The 18,492-nt window shown below is 34.2% G+C and overlaps 2 protein-coding genes across 3 annotated transcripts in view; one reads left to right on the plus strand and one right to left on the minus strand.

The window, feature by feature from the left end:
* Window positions 1–5,459, minus strand: part of appb (amyloid beta (A4) precursor protein b) — a 46,257-nt gene extending 40,798 nt beyond the window's left edge. For both annotated transcript variants that reach the window (XM_056465620.1, XM_056465619.1), the window contains exon 1: window positions 5,253–5,459. In XM_056465620.1, the coding sequence (XP_056321595.1) occupies window positions 5,253–5,315 (63 nt within the window). In that variant the 5' untranslated portion in view covers window positions 5,316–5,459. The remainder of the gene's footprint in view (window positions 1–5,252) is intronic.
* A 7,347-nt stretch (window positions 5,460–12,806) lies between these two features.
* Window positions 12,807–18,009, plus strand: si:dkey-192g7.3 (uncharacterized). The gene is made up of 5 exons (XM_056465009.1): window positions 12,807–12,940; window positions 13,771–13,817; window positions 14,940–15,254; window positions 15,809–15,963; window positions 17,403–18,009. Exons 1-5 carry the CDS (start codon window positions 12,819–12,821, stop codon window positions 17,445–17,447), a joined length of 684 nt encoding a protein of 227 aa, XP_056320984.1. The 5' UTR covers window positions 12,807–12,818; the 3' UTR covers window positions 17,448–18,009.
* The last annotated feature ends 483 nt before the right edge of the window (window positions 18,010–18,492 follow it).

The raw sequence follows: 18,492 nt of genomic DNA on the forward strand, positions 1-18,492 counted from the left end.
GTTTAACAGAATTAAGAAACTAATAAAGGTTTGAAACAAATAAAAAGTGCATAAATGATGACAGAATTAACGTTTTTGAGTGAATTATCTCTTTAAGCCTATAAGAATGCCCATCAAATGAAAGTTTAGTTTAAGTTATGAAAGAGAAAAAATACCTGTATGTTTTATATATGTATGTATTTATAAAATGTGATATAGCTACTTTAGGGATGTAAAATATTGGAAAAATCTGATATTGCAATATTAAATTTTTCTGTGATAAATATGGCAATATTAATACCGTTTGACAAGATAATTTAAATAGCACTATTTGATAGTTTTCTGGGGAGTATAACAGTATTCATGTACAGAAACTAAAAAACCGCAATAGAAAAAAAACATGTTTTTCTTACTTTTTGTCTTTGTTTCCGGTCCAAATATCAAAAAATTCTTAGAGCAAGTATAAATATTGTTTTGTTTTCACCATCAGGAGAAATAAGTCACAATTAAGACATTTTGCTTAAATTTTCTAAATGATCTGCCAGTAGGGGTAAGTGAAATAATCTGGTTTTTCACTTTGAAATGAAGATATTTGGACTAGAAACAAGACAAAAATTCTAAGTAATTCAAAGTTTTTTTTTTTTTTTTTTGCATGAATCATTTAAATTCTATACAAATACAGTGATTAAATATAATTCTGTAGCTCCTGCTGAACTATAATTCAGACTCAACATCTTTGCGATGTGATTATTGAAATGAGCACATTGCAATATTGATGCTAAACGATATATTGAGCAGCCTTAGTTACTATGCAAGTAAGAGCATGATCATTAGCATGTGAGCCTGATGGAAAATGTGATATTAATTTTATGCAGCAGTTTCACAAACACAATTGCATTTTAACTACAAAATTGTCTGTTTAATATGTTTTGTCAATGAAAAAAGTTACAAAGTCAGTGCAAAACATGATCATCCTTCCATTCAGCCCCTTGTTTTGTTGTCGTTTTTTATTAAATAAATCAGCCACTTTGGGTGAATGATTCAAAAAAATCTGTCATTAAGACAGAGACTATCCACCTATTAGAAGTTTCAATGTCATATTTATTTAATGTCATATGTATAGGCTGATAGCCAGATACACTACCTGACAAAAGTCTTGTCGGCAATCCAAGTTTTAGGAACAACAAATAATAACTTGACTTCTAGTTGATCATTTGGTATCAAAAGTGGCTTATATAAAAGTCAAAGGCCTCTAGATTACCCTTATTTTACCTATATAAAATATGACCATGCCTTGATATTAATTATTTAGTTAGGACAGTAAGATCTGACTTTACTTAGACAAAAATCTTCTCACTTAACAGAATGTAATGTACAGTATAGAATATAAAGGCATGGTCTTCATTGCCTCCTCCATCTTACCCAAGACATGCTCAATAATGTTTGTTTCTGGTAACTGGGCTGGCCAATCCTGGAGTACCTTGACCTTCTTTGCTTTCAGGAACTTTGATGTGAAGGCTGAAGTATGAGTGCTATCCTGCTGAAGAATTTGCCCTCTTCTGTGGCTTGTATTGTAACGGGCAGCACAAATGTCTTGATACCTCAGGCTGTTGATGTTGCCATCCACTCTGCAGATCTCTCGCACGTCCCCATACTGACTGTAACCCCAAACCATGATTTTTCCTTCATCAAACTTGACTGATTTATGTGAGAATCTTGGGTCCATGTGGGTTCCAATAGGTCTTCTGCAGTATTTGTGATGATTGGGATGCAGTTCAACAGAGGATTCATCAGAAAAATCTACCTTCTGCCATTTTTCCAAATGATCAACTAGAAGTCAAGCTATTATTTATTGCTCTTACAACTGGGATCAACGACAAGACTTTTGTCAGGTAGTGTAGATAAACAGTCAGACTCTGGTAATCTGTTTTTCCTTCTATCTATCTTTTAATCAAAGAGCTTGGTGGTTAAAGCGCAATAAAACATCTCTCTGCTGTACGGCAGTTTAAAAACAGAACACTGTAATTACACTGACCGCAGTACAGTAGTTAGCTCTTTAGGAAACCCATGTGTAAGACAGCTCATTGCAGTAGTTAAGATCATTCTGTATGCAGAATAAAAGCTATAGATGTACATTTATAATGGAATTACCATGGTGCTCAAACTGCTTTAACACCGACATCCACTGAGCCACTGGTGAAAGCTAATCATCTGCGAATATCAATCTCCCGAAATAGTGTCTCAGTCAGGTTGTCATAGCAGCTCAGGATCCACATTAATGCATCTATCTAAATGAAATGTGCAGCTTTCAAGAGTCATTCAGCTCTGGCTTAATCTTGAAGGCTGTCAAAATCAATGAAGTAGCTTTTGTAGCGCTCAAAAACATAATTTAAAACCGACCGTGTTTACATGTTCCAGTGACATTCCCCAGTCAAACAAAGAAAGGCCTTTTTCAGATGGAGGCTGACTGAAAACAGATTTAGTAATTACAAGCAAGCTAAAGCAAAGGACCTTTCAGGCAAAATGACTTGTGTGTGGTTATAGTGACCAGTAAAGAGGTGACAGCGCAAACTGTCAAAGATTGTTTTGGCACAGTACCTACAAGCGGCACCTATAATGAAAAAAGCCAGAGGGGCTTATTTCTTGTACCAGCCAGAGAGAAAATAATGACTTACAAAAGGTCAGATTTTAGTACTTGAAATTTTCAGCACTTGACATGCTTAAGACTTACTAATTAATTCTGAAGACCCAAATTAACTATGAATTCAGTCAATGTTTTAGAACAATAGTAAAGCTAGCACACATGAACTAAGACCCACAAACTTGATTCCATTCAGCTGTAGTGAATCAATACTAAAGTGAAAACCAACTACAGTGGGTCAATCTTTTTCTTTATTGCTGATGTCTTATGTAATAACAATACTGACCGAAAGGGATTGAGCTGTGATCCAGTTAATATATATACACATATATTTATTGATTCTGAAAATGCTTTGGGAATATTAGTTACAAGACTTTTCACCCCAAAATAAAAAATATGGTTAATTTACTCAATCAAATCCAAGATTCAGGTGAATTTTGTTCATCGAGAGAAAATTAAAGAAGATTCTTGGTCCATGGTGATTCATGAGATGTGTGTGTGTATATATATATATATATATATATATATATATATATATATATATATATATATATATATATATATATATATATATATACATTCCATACATAGTGAAAACTAAATATATAATCCAGATGATACTTTTCGAAGCAAAAGGATTGGTCTGTGCAAGAAACTGAAGATTATTTAAAACATTATTACTACAGCATAGGCAAACAATTCAGGTTCACCATAGTCTGAAGCATGAGCTTCTCAAACAATATTGTATGATATGAGATCACATTGATCCTGTTTGTTTGAAACTTTTTTATTTAGGTTTCCAGTCATTTTTATATTACTAGTGGTTACTAGGCATCCAAATATGAGTTAAATTTGTCAAACAATACAATCCATGCTTCATTGTAAACAGAAGAATTTGCTCAGACTCATACTTAGAAGAGTTTGCAGAGGCTGTAAATTAAATGTATTAATGTTGAAAATAACTTTTAGTTTCTTGAAGCGCCTGATTGCTTTGCATTATAAAACCCCAATTTATTGTCAGGAGCCTCAGGCATTCATTGTGTTTTGCCAATTTTTTTATCATCTCACAAGTGCTTGTAGCAGATGACCTATTAATCACCAATGGCTATGGTTTCAGATAAAAATCTGTAATCTTCTCTGATGTTCTACTGAAGAAAAAACCCTCACATCTTGGACCAGAGGGTGAGAAGGCTAAATTAATAGCAAATTTTAAGTTGAACTTTCTCTTTTCCCTACTATAAACAATCTTTGCTATCATTGATATAACATTATGATCTGAATCCTAACAAAACGACCATAATAAAATTATATTGTAATAAAACAAAATAGTTTATATTTGCTAGCCTGCCATTTTTCTAGTTGGATTCAATGTCACATCCCCTGTCATTATTTGCACTCTGATATACTGGTTTTACAATATTTTAAGATAACACAACACTCTATTTACATGTAGCACTAAGATTATGAAATGCATAGAATAAAAAAAAATCTCTTATGTGTAAAACATGAGTTAATAAAGACTTATATTCTTCACATGGAAATACCAACGTTAAAATAAACAGCATACGCATAAACAGTGTCTGTTAGAGGGTGCGAGAAGCACCTTGAATGCATCCAGGACAGATTTCTGCCTTTACGGCGTTTGGATTAAAAAAAATGAAACGCCGCAGTTCACTGACGCCATCTTGCTTCTGTCAGCTAACATCTTTTTTGATATTCCACACAAAATCATTCCTTCACGAACCAGCCCCTCATTATTTAGTCATTTAAAAACATCGACTTAACATAACAAAACAAACCCACCATTAAACACTAGTGTGAATAATAAATGCGCAAAAGGCTCCGCAGAGGAATGAGCGTTTTCTTCTGATGCTCGACTGGTTGAGGGCCGTCGGATTGCTGCCACAGCATTTAATCGCTCAATACGGAGCTCTGCAATCTTGCAGACCACCCAGCATTTTTATATGCTTATCATTTGTGTAGTTCTACAAAACGTCTACATCCCAGTCGGCGAAGAAAATTGCGTTTTCTTTTACACTCCCCCGTGACAAAGGGCTGTCAGTCACTGATGTTTACATGATTTCGCCAGCCGCATCTGCATGGCATGAGTTCATATTCCTCTGGAAAACATTTATTTGCTGTTATATAAAACGCATCACACCCGTAAGGTTACAGTAGCATAAAGTCGCCATATCAGCATTTCCAGTGGAAAACAATTGTGTGCAAACGTCCATCGAATGCGAATCACTTTCTGATAAGAAGCTGTGCAAATGACTTTCAGATATTAAAGCAAATCAGTGTATTATATTTCGAAAGACGCCAGAATAAGGCATGCATTTCAGTGATATCAGTGTATCACTTTCACGCTCTACACTATGCCCAATACTATTAGTGTAAAGCAGCCTGCACCAGAAGCCTCCACCCAACACTAACCGATTTAAAACTCACACGTCCCAAATATAAATATATATATATATTGCAATATAAAAAGCGATCATCTTGCAAGTGCCAATCATGCAGCGCCCAAAATGTCTGTCTGCATCCGTGTCATGCGTTTTCCCTTCACTCCCAGGCCGCCCTTTAAAGTATGGAGGAGAACCAAGCTCCTTCTCCATTACACAATCATTCTTACCTCGATGGCGAGGGACAAAGTCGTCAGCATTAACAGCAGGAATACCGTGCGGTCCATACCCATGGCTGTGTTCCCAAGCGCAGCACGTCCTGGTGGATATATATCCTGAGCGGATCAGGGTTTTTCTGTCGCGATTTTCTGCTTCGTGTGCCCCTATCGTGTGGTTGTGCTTTGTGAGAATGCGCGACTGCACACAGCTGCTCCAGGGAAAGTCAGCTGACCACACGTCTGGAAGTGGAGGAGAATGGACTCGGAGATTGGAGGTGGTCAGCGAGTAAACCGCACAGTTTGACCATCACATCAAATCACTGGGATCAATAAATGCAGGCAGTTGCAAACCAGTACGGTGTGATAGCCTAATTTAAGTTAAAATGGTGATAAAAAAACAAGAAATAAACCAATGCATTTTAATTTCATGCGTGTAATCAATTATTGTTGCCTCAAGCAGCCCCTGACAAAAAAAAAATATATATTTTTAATTTGATCAAATTAATTATAATGATATTGATTGACATATGTCGTGAAGAATGGTACAACATTCAAGTAGCAAAAATCACTCAAAATGTTTGTATTAATTGTATGCAGTAGGGCTGCACAATATTGGAAAAAAATATTGCAATATTTTTTATTCAGCGATATAAATTCTGATATGAATACAATTTCATTAGATGAGTGGAAGAAATGTTTGTAAAGAATCTATAATTTTAGATTGATTGTGAAGATTCTGTAGAGGAGTGCATAAAATATGATAAACAATCTACAAGCATAGATAAATTCTACAAGCATAGATAAATAATGAAAAAGATACATATTAAATAAACAGCGTTTTATTGTTTTACTGAAGAGTCAAAATGTATTCAGGTATACAGTAATTGAAAAATAAAATATAAAATAATACGGCATAGTCTTTGTTTATAAACAATTCAATACAATTAATCATTATTAATTTGTCAAATTTACAAAAGGTACATTTTCTTATGTCTGAATGCTTTCAAAACCCTCATACAGTCACAGGCACTAAAAAACACTTGCAAAATGATCAATTATAATCTAGACTCAGCATTGCGTATACTTGCTATGTGACTGTTGCGAATTATCACAATGCAATATCGATCCTAAAACGATATTTCAAGAATTCACACACAATTATAAATAGCTTGTTTGGCATGCTGTCCCAGGAGAGAGCCCTGAGCACAGCAACGTTTTCAGAATGAGCCCATGTTGGAAAGATTAGTGAGTATGCTATGAAAATGAATCCACTTTAGTACAAGGCTGTCTGGAATATTCGATTTCGATTTGTCAGTTGCAACATTCCATAGTATGTTATCCTCAGATAACAATTGCTGAAACTTATAATACAGGCTCATCTGGGTAGTTCAAATAAATCCTGAAAATGATTTATTTATATATATATCAAATGTGAAATGTCAGAAGTCTCTGTGAGTGTATGCTGCCAATGAAATTTCCCTTACAGGGCCAAATAAACTAACTAACTAACTAACTTGACCATCAGTGACTACGATCACAACCATATACTTGTCTGTCATGCAGGAAAACTGTCTCATTTGGTTTTATTTTAAAGTATTGCCAACCAGACATTAAAAAAGCTAACTCGATTACAAGTTTAACACTCACTTTTCAAACCTTGATTGAATTCTCTCTGTATTTGGACTTTGAGAAGCCCTGGTGGTAATTCATTCATTAATTTTCATTCAGCTTAGTCCCCTATTTATCAGGGATCACCACAGCGAAATGAACCGCAAACTATTCCGGCATATGTTTTACGCAGTGGACACTGCAACCCAGCACTGGGAAACACCCAAACACTCGGACCACTTGGAGGAAACCCACGCGAACACGGGCAGAACATGCAAACTCCACACAGAAATGCCAACTGACCCCGTTGGGACTCAAACCAGCGACCTTCTTGCTGTGAGGCAACAGTGCTAACCGCTAAGCCTGCCCTGGTGGTTATGCATTTGTCTAACCCTGTCTAACAGGCAAAGCAATGCAACAGTATCTGACTGCAGACTTGCATATGCAAGCTGAGACACAATGATCTCAGACACAATGCACTTAATGGACCTAGTGATGTCACTGTGAGGGGTAGGGTTAGGTGTGTACATTAAAAGCATTGCATGCAGCTCAGCTTACATCTGCAGCCAGACCCTTTTCCAGCAATGAGTGTTTGGCGATTAGAACTGCAATGCAAGCTGTACAGCACAGCTCATGCATTAAAATCACACAGCAGGTTAAAAGAAAATAGCAGATTTAAAGTACAGACTATAGCACTAACAATATACTCAAGTAAAAGTACACACTTTTAAAAACTACTTAGTAAAGTACAATTCTTGAGAAAAAACTACTCAATTACAGTAATTTGAGTATTTTATAATTGGTTACTTTAAACCACTAGTCACAGCACACACACACACAGTCTGCTCCTGCACGAAGTTGATCATATATGAACCTCAGTCAACAAAACCTAAACCTATAAGATTAATGTGAATTCTACATATACAGTTGAAGTCAGAAATATTTGCCCCCCCCCCCCATTGAATTTTATTTTCTTTTTAAAATATTTCCCAAATGATATTTAACCGAGCAAGGAAATTTTCACAGTATGTCTGATAATATTTTTTCTTAAAGAAAGTCTTATATGTTTTATTTCGGCTAGAATAAAATGAGTTAAAACAATTTTTAATCAATTTAAAGGTCAATATTATTAGCCCCTTTAAGCTATATTTTTCCGATAGTCTACAGAACAAACCACTGTTATATAATAACTTGCCTGATTACCCTAACCTGCCTAATTAACCTTCCTAGTTAAGGCTTGAAATGTCACTTTAAGCTGTATAGAAGTGTCTTGAAAAATATCTGGTCAAATATTATTTACTGTCATCATGGCAAAGATAAAATAAATCAGTTATTACAAATAAGTTATTAAAACTATTATGTTTAGAAATGTTGAAAAAAATCTTCTCTCCGTTAAACAGAATTTGGGGAAAAAAAATAAATAGGGACTAATAATTGAGGGGGGCTAATAATTCTGACTTCAACTGTAGATGATTTAGGCTATTCTAAAGCAATTTGGAAGAGATTAGGTGGAGAAACAGTTTGACTCAGCATTACTATTAGACTGTGACATTCATAAGTGGTCAAATAGAGCTTTACCGAGCTCAACAGCTCTGAAAATCTTTGTTGGCTATTGTATAAATGGGGGAGGAGCTGCCTGATAAGTCCAACCCTGTCTTCCTGTTTCAGTTAAATTTACACCAACACACTGAATAACGCTGCATGTTTCGAAGCACTTCAGGGGACCTTTAACCATTCCAATATGGCAGATGGCTTTCTTACTGCACCCATAGAAACAGCTGCCAATGAGGCATCTAAATATAGGTGCGTTCATGCCTTATCAGAATTACTGTAATTACAAGATTCCGACTAGTGAAAAGCTTTCACATCCTTGTACAACTCATAATTACAACTTGTAAACTGGGAATTTTCAGTGAGCTCCTACTTATACCACCTGCCGGCACTCTGTTAGTCATTGATAGTGTTTTAAAGATTCAGTCAGAGAATGTAAACAACTGAGACTAGTAATGTGTTCTCATCTCAAAATCACCTATACTGAAAACGTAGCTTTTATAATTATGATTTATCATCTGCTATATAGGAACAGTGAACAGTCAACACCAGTTTGTGAACATTTAAAAAAAAGATGATTATGAGTTTTCAGCAGTAGTTATTGGCATGTATCAATATCTATATTAGCGATAGGCTTCGGCACATGATTTAGCCAAAATAACAAAATACAACACAAAGACATTAGTTTGCATAGCATTAAAAACTCACCATAGTTTAAAAACCTGTAATATTAATACACATGAATACACAAAACAAAACATTCTCACTATCAAAGTTATCCTATTTCATTCATAAAATTAAATCTCTGCTTTTTACCTTGCAAGTAACATACGTTACCTGACAAAAGTCTTGTCCAAGTTTTGGGAACAACAAATAATAACTTGACTTCTAGTTGATCATTTGGTATCAGAATTGGCTTATTTGAAAAGCAATGGCCTCTAAATTACGCTTATTTTACCAAAATAAAATATGATCATGCCTTGATTTGTAGTTATTTGATTAGGACAGTAAGGTCTGACTTTACTTGGACAAACATTTTCTCACTTAACAGAAATAATGTACAGTATAGAATATAAAGTCATGGTGGAGAGGAAAAAATAATTAATATTGTGTATTACTCCCATGAGCTTGGACGACGACATCCATACATCTCTACAATGACTCAAATAACTTATTAATAAAGTCACCTGGAATGGCAAAGAAAAGTGTTCTTGCAAGACTCCCAGAGTTCATCAAGATTCTTTAGATTCATCTTCAAGGCCTCCTTCTTCATCCTACCCCAGACATGCTCAATAATGTTCATGTCTGGTGAGTGGGATGGCCAATCCTGGCGCACTTTGACCTTCTTTATTTTCTATATTTTCTTTATTTAACTTTGATGTAAAGGCTGAAGTAGAACAATTTGTCATCTCCTGTGGTTTGTAATGTAATGGACAGCACAAATGTCTTTATACCTCAGGCTGTTGATGTTGCCATCAACTCTGCAGATCTTTCGCACGCCCCCATACTAAATGTAACCCTAAACCATGGTTTTTCCTTCAACAAACTTTGATTTCACAAACTGATTTCTGTAAGAATCTTGGGTTCATGCGGGTTCCAATATGTCTTGCAGTATTTGTGATGATTAGGATGCAGTTCAATAGATAATTCCTAGGAAAAATTTACCTTCTGCCACTTTTCCAAATGATCAACTAGAAGTCAAGTTATTATTTGTTGCTCAATAACTACTTAATTAAAATGAGTTAAAATAACAATACTTTTTATTGGGATAACTTAACTGTTTTTTTTGCTTAATCGACAAAAATTTCTAAAAACAATTAGGTTAACTTAATTGATTTTTGTTGGGACAACATGAAGTACATAGAACCCAGCATTTGTTTAAATCTACAGTTTAAATGCACAGTTATGAACCAAAGCAACACAAATAATGATGCAATAAGGCAATTGCAATTAGCTATGATTCAATTTGGCACATGTAAGGATAAAATGATGAAGTCATTTTATAATATTGTTTGCAAACCTCACATCATCACTGTTCATTCATTTCTACATTTATTTACTGTAACATATACTTCTTTACTTATTAAAATAAAAGAAACTGGTACAATCAACAAGGTTATTTTTGCCCTATGGTATATTTTGTAGACTCTATTACAACAGGCAGAGTCAAGGCTATTCAAGTTACCCAAAATGTGGCCTTGTGGTTGTAAGATGTGAATGTATGAGTAAATAAAGTCAAATTGAAAAGCCAAGGTTACTTGAAGCCCTTGAGCGCCATCTAACGGACGCAATGCATTAATTCACTCACTCACTAAACATTTAGATTTATTTTGTCCACTCTGAATAGATTTTCTTTGTACAGCAAAAAAAAAAAAAAAAAAAAAAAAAAAAACAAAAACATATATATATATATATATATATATATATATATATATATATATATATATATATATATATATGTAGAAAAATAGAAATAAATAATAATAATTAGAAAATACCTAAGATCTTTAAGGCTGTCAAGAAAATAAGAACTTAAAAGCATAGTTCACCCAAAAATGATAATACACTCACTTTTCTCACCCTCAAGTGGTTCCAAACACTTATGAGTTTTTTTATTCTGTTGAACACAAAATATTTTGAAAAGAAGAAGCTGAAAACCAAATTAATGGTTACAGTTTTTCAGTTTTTTTCATTACACAAATGCAAATGCAAACGGAAATAAGGCTTTTCATTTCCTTTTTTAAGAACTTGTGATTTTTTAGCAGAACCTACTTTGAATATAACTATCCTCTATGGCTGACAATGATCCTGGCAGCACTGGCACTTCCGATGAGCATCATGAGTAAGTATTTATGATATGTTTCATAAGCTAGTGTCAAACTGCAAAAACAAAACAAAAAACAAACAATCAAAAAAAAAAAAAAAAAAAAAAAAAACGAGCTCTACTCACTGAAAGTAAATGAATAACATTGTTATACACACTGTAAGAAATTATATGATCACTAAGTCATGACAACATATGTTTTTAGTTCAGTGTAACTTGTTAAACTAAGTTAATCATGTTCTAAGTTACGTTAATCTTGTCTAAAAGTTACGCAAGCTGTTTTAAGTCAGTTTAACATAATATAAGTTCAATTTGATTCATCTTAAAAATTTAAGGCAACCTGTATTTTTTGCAGTGCAGTAATGGTACATTTGATAAATATACAGTATGTAAATTTAAAACTTAATCTTCAAATTTCAGAAGACAAAAGTATGCAAAATGTTTTTTATTTTGCCATGGTAGATATTGCTGTTGTAGGACAAAATAAGATTAGATTTAATGGACAGAAGGCACTTTTGCCATGCTGCTGTCCTAACAGCTTTACAGAGCTGATATAACAAAAAGGTCAGAGCTTTGAGCTTAAACCACAAGACAAAATCAGCATAGATCATTCCTATGAGAACAGGATGCAAATCCTGAACAACTGCTTCCTGCTGCTTCACAATTTTTTTTTTTAAACAGATGCAGGATTGTACACGTGTTATGTCCTGGTCAAAACTGGCACCAGGTTGTGTCTGGAAAAAATAATGAATTGCAAGTTAATTTAATAATTTAGTCATTTAAATTAAATTTAGGAATTAAGGACTAAGCCTATAATCCAATAGCAGGGTTTCTGCAGGTTTCTTTACGTCAAATTTAAGACTTTTAAGAGCTTTTTAAGACCATTATGAATGAAATTTTAGACTTATACAGGGTTACACACTAAGGATTTTTTTCTAATGGCCTGGTTACTTCAGTAAATAGTTTTTATATTAATGGAAGATCATGTAAAGGGATGTGTTGTTAGTTTTTAGATGGATTATTGGTGGTTGGGTAGCTTTACTTGGACAAAATTAAGAGCTGTTTAACTTGATCTAAGACCTACAACAAAATATTTAAGTGTATTTAAGACTTTTTAATGCCTAAAATTTGGTTTTTGAAATCCTCGTGGACACCCTGAATAAACCGTTACAATATTTGCATTTTATCCATCAGCATTTATAAGCTACACGGTGAAACCAATATGAAGGATTGAAACATTAACCTCAACTTTGAATACAAACGAGCATTACACTTCACCTGCAATACAGCCAATCTGTCAATAAACTTTTAATCCACAACAACTATAAAAAAGTAAGCCACAAGTGAAAGTATTAATGGAATGAACCTCTAGCGCCATCTCATGGACAAAAACAACAGTAAAATTCAGCAAAACCTGAATTTTTATCTCACCTTGCTATAACTTGCTCCTCAAAATAGTAAACAAGTAAGACAGTCATGTGCAGATGCAGGTGCAGTCACCTGTAGGATTATAGGTCACATTTGGGTAACTGACAACATCTATAAAACAGAGAAGTCAGTCACACCCCCGTGGTTCTGCGGTGTTTGTGAGTGGGATGATGCGTAGGCGCGTCTTAAATGAGAACCTACACGAATGTGTGATCCATTCATTTCACTTCCCTGAGAGCGATCGGTTGCGTGAGGAGCTTCTGCAAGAGGATAGCTATATAAGGCAAAGGTCAGCATGACATTATGCTTTTACTTTTTTATTATAGCCTATTTGTCTTATACTTATGAGTACACTTTACAATAAGCTTCCATTAGTTAAAGTTAGTAAATGTAAATAACTTCCGTTATTAATGAGCAATAAATTAACAAAAATAATGATAAAACATGGTCATTGTAATTAAACTATGATACAATTTGGCACATTTAAGGATCAAAATGATGATGTAACTTTATAACATTGTTTGCAATTATAGACAATATATTTGTAACACGATTTCCGTTAGTTACTGAACATAAAGTTGATCATTGATAGTTCATTTAAACTCATAATGCATTAACTATTTTTAACAAGCACAACTTTGGATTTTAATAATGCATTAGATAATTGGTAAACTTCGATTAACAATTGCTGTACAAGTATTGTTCATTCTTAGTTCATGACATAGTAAATACACTAACGGAACATTATTGTAAAGCGTCACTTACTATACGTTTATTGCGTTTAATATATTCGTATTTTTAACAAATTCAGGCATGCAGTTAAAAGTTTTAGTGACAAGCAATTTTTCGTGTTAGAGACTCGTTTGTTTCTCGGAGCACGCATACAGGACATTCCAGAGCCAGGATAAGTTTTCTTTTGGGGGGAGGAGGTTGACTTGAGGGGAAATTCGCTGATTTCTAACAGTTTTTTTTACTACAGTTACAACGTGTACGCACCTTTGGTATCATGTATTACAACCATAAAACTATGCACCTCAGTCGAGCTTGTATTGGTTTGTTTGCGGACTTGGGAATTTCCAACTACACAAATATTTCAAAACCTGATTCTCTCTCCCACAGGACAAGCAAGATGATTCTGATATTGCTGACACTTCTGCCATTCACGAGTGAGTGTTTACAGAATGCTTTTGGACCAGAAAATCTTGATTTTAGTTTTATAATAGCTCTAGTCATGTGCGATTATGCACGTGTGACTTTCATTTAATATGTTAAAATTCAAGATATGAAGTAGCCTAAACAAGTTTCTTGCGTTGATTTAGAGCAGTTGTGCCACAACTTTTTCTCATATTTTTGATAGCCGTGGGCCGAAGACAAATACCCAGCAGGCATTTTATGTTTTTAAAAGATGTCTTATAGATGTCCAATAGACGTCTAAACATAGTCGTCTTGGTCAAAACAAGGCTAAATTTGGGCTGTCAGTGAAAATCTAATAGACGTCTAAGAATAGGCCAAAACCAGTCATCAAATAAACAGAAATGAATGACTACATATAAAGTCTGTCTAATCTGTCTATTTGACAACTAGTCTAGTTTTGAGTTCTTCTTAGATGTCTAGATTTTCACTGACAGCCCAAGTTTAACCTTGTTTTAGCGAAGCTGTTTATGTTTAGATGTCTATTAGATGTCTATTAAACACAAAATTGTTCGCTGGGTATACCAAAACTATTTTACATTAAAGTTGCCATGGGTAATTTCCTAATTTACTTCTTCATATTTTGAAATAAATAGAAAACTTTATTTTGAATCGGATTACCTAAAGCAGTATAACGTTTTTAATATAACTATTGCAATAAAAACATAAACAATCCCATTTAAGTCACTGTGGAGTTCAATGTGGAATACATTAGTCAAGCAGAATCTGCCTTTGCCTTTATTTCCTCATCAAAATCACCTATCCGTCGAATGACAGTTTGAACATTTGAAACTAAATCTGATTAATTGACACAATTTAAATCGAAACGTTTAATTTCAGTTACCTTTTTGGTAGCTTAACAATAAAACAAACAAACAAAGAGTTACATTAAATTTGAAACGACAATCTCTAAACCATCCCTATCAATATCTCTCTCCTCTCAAATAGCGGGCCCTAGTTTGGGAATCTCTGCTTCACATAACCATGTTTTGAAATGTTTACACGTGCAGTTGACCAGTTTTGGAACCTACAACAAAGATTTTCAGGAATTTGAAAATGAAATTTGTTTTGAGCATTGTCTGTTACTTTTCTTGTAGGTGGCTCTGCCATTGAAGAAATGACTGGCTATATTCAAGAGGATATACTTTTACCTTGTAATTGCTCAGGAGACCTTAAAGACCTGGTGTGGCAGAGAGAACTAAGAGTGGTGAATGTTTATCCAGAAGATAAAAGCAACATTGACCCTTCATACTTGGGTAGAACAGAGCTCTTCCTGAAGAACCAGAAGAAAAACTGTTCTCTGTTGCTCCTAAACATTTCTGTGGAGGACACAGGAGTTTATACCTGTTATCGCATAATCAGTGTTGACACTGGTGTTTCAACAATGAGCCAATTTCAAGTTAATCTAACAGGTGAGTTTGAATCGACATTTACATGTTTAATTTTTTTACAGAACATATCAGTATGTCGTCACTTGAACGGAAACAGCAAGCTGCTTCCTGTTGCATACTGTAGCTTCAGCGTGCTTCCCTTTTCCAAGTCTGCTTAGCTGTTATCTATTAGGATTGGTTTAGATGATTACGTGTAACATCATGAAAGGTCGAGTAAAAGCAGAACAACCAAAGGAAGCTGCCACTGCAGCAGAACCGAAATTTATAACCAGCTGAGAATAGCCTCACAATATTAAAAACATCTCATTGACATCATAACAGTGCCAACAGCAATCATGAAATAGCTTATCTATAGAATGATATCAGAGACTCAAGAACATAACACAGCATTTGCCTCATGTTAAAGTACAAATCATGCTATAATCTCAGAACTGGGGTTACAAATGCTCAGATTTTTTTTTTTTTTTTTTTTACACCTGAGGTGTTCTTTTTTGAGCACTTTATTATGTACAGATTAGGTTTGTACAGGTATTGATGTCACTAATGTCTCATATAATGTTATTGTCTTTTACCAGTGTCTGAAAAGCCCTTTGGACTAGGTCACCAGATTAAACCTGCAGATGAATCTAGTACAGCTGTCTCTATTAGTGTTCCCATACTAGTCATGGCTGCATTATTGGCTGCTGTGCTGCTGGTCCTACTGTTCAGAAGACGACATCGGAGAAACAATGTAAGCAGTTATCATTACACATATGCTTATTATTTATTTTGAGCATTCATTAATTGACAAAAGAGATCATAGAAAATAGACTAACATGTAAGATGGATTTGTAGCTGAATGCCTGTATGCTATTTGGGAAACATGCACTTCTGTAAAACCCAAAAAAGGTAAGGTAACTCAAATCGTTTGAGGAAACCGATTGCAGCAAAGCATTTAATTTCAAAAACTAATCCTATGAGTACTGTGAACATAATCCATTTGGGTAAACAAAGCAATTTGAGCACAGTAAAACCAAATAAATGACGAGAACTCAAACCAACTGAGTACTGTAAAACTCAATTAGTTAAGGCAACTCAAACTGTTTGAGGAAACCGATTGCAACAAACCATTTGAGCTAAAAACTAATCTATATGAGTACTGTGAACTTACTCCATTTAAGTTGAAGTAATGAGGTATCTCATTAACTCAATACCTTCAACACTGAATTCAAAACTCTTTTCAAATGCGTAGAATTAACTTTCAGTCAATTCTGAGTTAACTACACTCATTTCATTTAATAAAGTTGACTTTTGCGTTTTACAGTGTACAGATGTGTTTGATTGCAATGCATCTTACTGCTTATGTAGAAACTCAAGGCATACGTGTCATTTTTGATGAACTGAAAACAGATTAACATTTAAATGTGCTTTGAGACACCCGTCACACAATAATTAGTCTAATAATTAAATCTAATTATGTGACTTTGAATTATAGTATTTGAGTTTGAGGAAATACTTTTTTTAAAACACATTAAAACCCAACAGTCAACTTTATCAAATGAAATGAGTGTAGTTAACTCAAAATTGACTAAAAGTTAATTCTACGCATTTGAAAAGAGTTCAACTCAGTGTTGAAGGTAATGAGTTATTTAAATACCTCATTACTTCAACTTAAATGGAGAAAGTTCACAGTACTCAAATAGATTAGTTTTTTTTACTCAAATGGTTTGTATCAATCGGTTTCCTCAAACGGTTTGAGTTGCCTTAACTTAATGGTTTTACAGTATATTCATTTAGAAAATTTACAGGTAAAAATCAGGTCCATTAATTACTATGAGGAACACATTTGTTAAAGTAATGACTAATTTTGTTATCATTGCTTAATAAATATACAGCTGTTCAAAGTTCATAATAGCTCAGGGTCATTTTAAATTTTGACATTAAGAATAATACATTTTTTATTAGTATTTTTCATGCTAAAGATTGGAAATTTATTGTAAAGTGTATTTTTTTAAAGTAATTTAAAGAAAAATAAACCTAAAGTTACTAAAGTTAAAAGTATAATGTCTAATTATTAATATATTCTAGGCAAGAGGAAATCTACACCATTTGTTCACCGTAGTCACATAATTTTAGGGCACAAGTTGTTTACAAAAAGCCTGACTGCAATTTTTTTCTTGTTTAATACAGGACACTTATGTACCAGCCCCAGATCAAATGTTAGAAGAAGCGTGACCTGGCATGGAAGTATAATGGACTAAGTTGTAAATGTGGGATTCTTTACCACAACATGAACAGTATGAGGCCTGAGGCATGAATATATGCCTTTAAATATGGGCATTACGAAGTGGTGGATACTGTGTCGAGACGACCGTCGTAATGTCTTCAGTTGTAGCACTGTTACTTGACTACCACTGAATTGTGAATACACTGTGAATATTGTAAGCATTACAGTTTTGTAAATTGGAAAGATTCTTCTTGTAGGAATCGTCTTTATTCATTCTTTGAAGAACGGAAGGAACAGGTGGAGGATGTGCAGATGAGGCAAATAGGTGGTCTTAGTTTTAGGCTTTTCAGATCACTTTGTTTATTATTCGTAACCATACTGCAGTCATTTATTAAGCACACATCATGTAAGCATCTTTACATTTACTCCTGTATAGGTTTTCATTTTGTGGAAGAAATTTATAGCACTCCCTATGGGAAATGTTTGCTTTTTTTACTGTATTTAATTTCATTTACTTTTAAATGAATTCTGTGCTTCAAACCTGCTGAGGCAATAAACTTTTCACATATATGTTTGTGCAGTGTGTTTTACATTAGTAAAGTTGTAATGCTTTTGGGGATAATAGCACACACAGTTATTGAAGTCAGTTTCCCTGACATGGGATTTTAGTCAAATTCCCCTCTCGGTCATCAGATTTGTTGTGCAATCTTGAGGGCTTAATCCTGTGCAGATTTCCAGCCGCATAGCTCACACAGAAGAATGAACTTTTGTTCCTCGTCTAAAAACTCCACTACTTTCCACTAGATTGCTTTCGGTTTCAGTATTATGACTTTGCTACACACGTTTTGGATAAAGATTGCGCCATAAGTCAACATATCACACACCCATCAGGGCTTTCGCACTCTCACTCAAAGGAACACTCCACTTTTTTTGTGTAAAAATATTCTAATTTTAAAACTCATCTAGGTTTAAACAGTTGAGTTTAACATTTTTTAATCCATTCACCTGATCTGCAGGTCTTTCAGAAGCACTTTTAGTTTGGTTTAGCTTAGC

Source organism: Danio aesculapii, chromosome 9 (genome assembly GCF_903798145.1).
Source record: "Danio aesculapii chromosome 9, fDanAes4.1, whole genome shotgun sequence".
NCBI classification, from domain to species: Eukaryota; Metazoa; Chordata; class Actinopteri; order Cypriniformes; family Danionidae; genus Danio; species Danio aesculapii.

Coding starts and splice junctions, on each gene's coding strand:
- si:dkey-192g7.3 (XM_056465009.1), top strand. CDS start 12,819: ATGATGCGTAGGCGCGTCTTAAATGAGAACCTACACGAATGTGTGATC. Junction 13,818..14,939: donor GACACTTCTGCCATTCACGA/GTGAGTGTTTAC, acceptor CTTTTCTTGTAG/GTGGCTCTGCCATTGAAGAA. Junction 15,255..15,808: donor ATTTCAAGTTAATCTAACAG/GTGAGTTTGAAT, acceptor GTCTTTTACCAG/TGTCTGAAAAGCCCTTTGGA.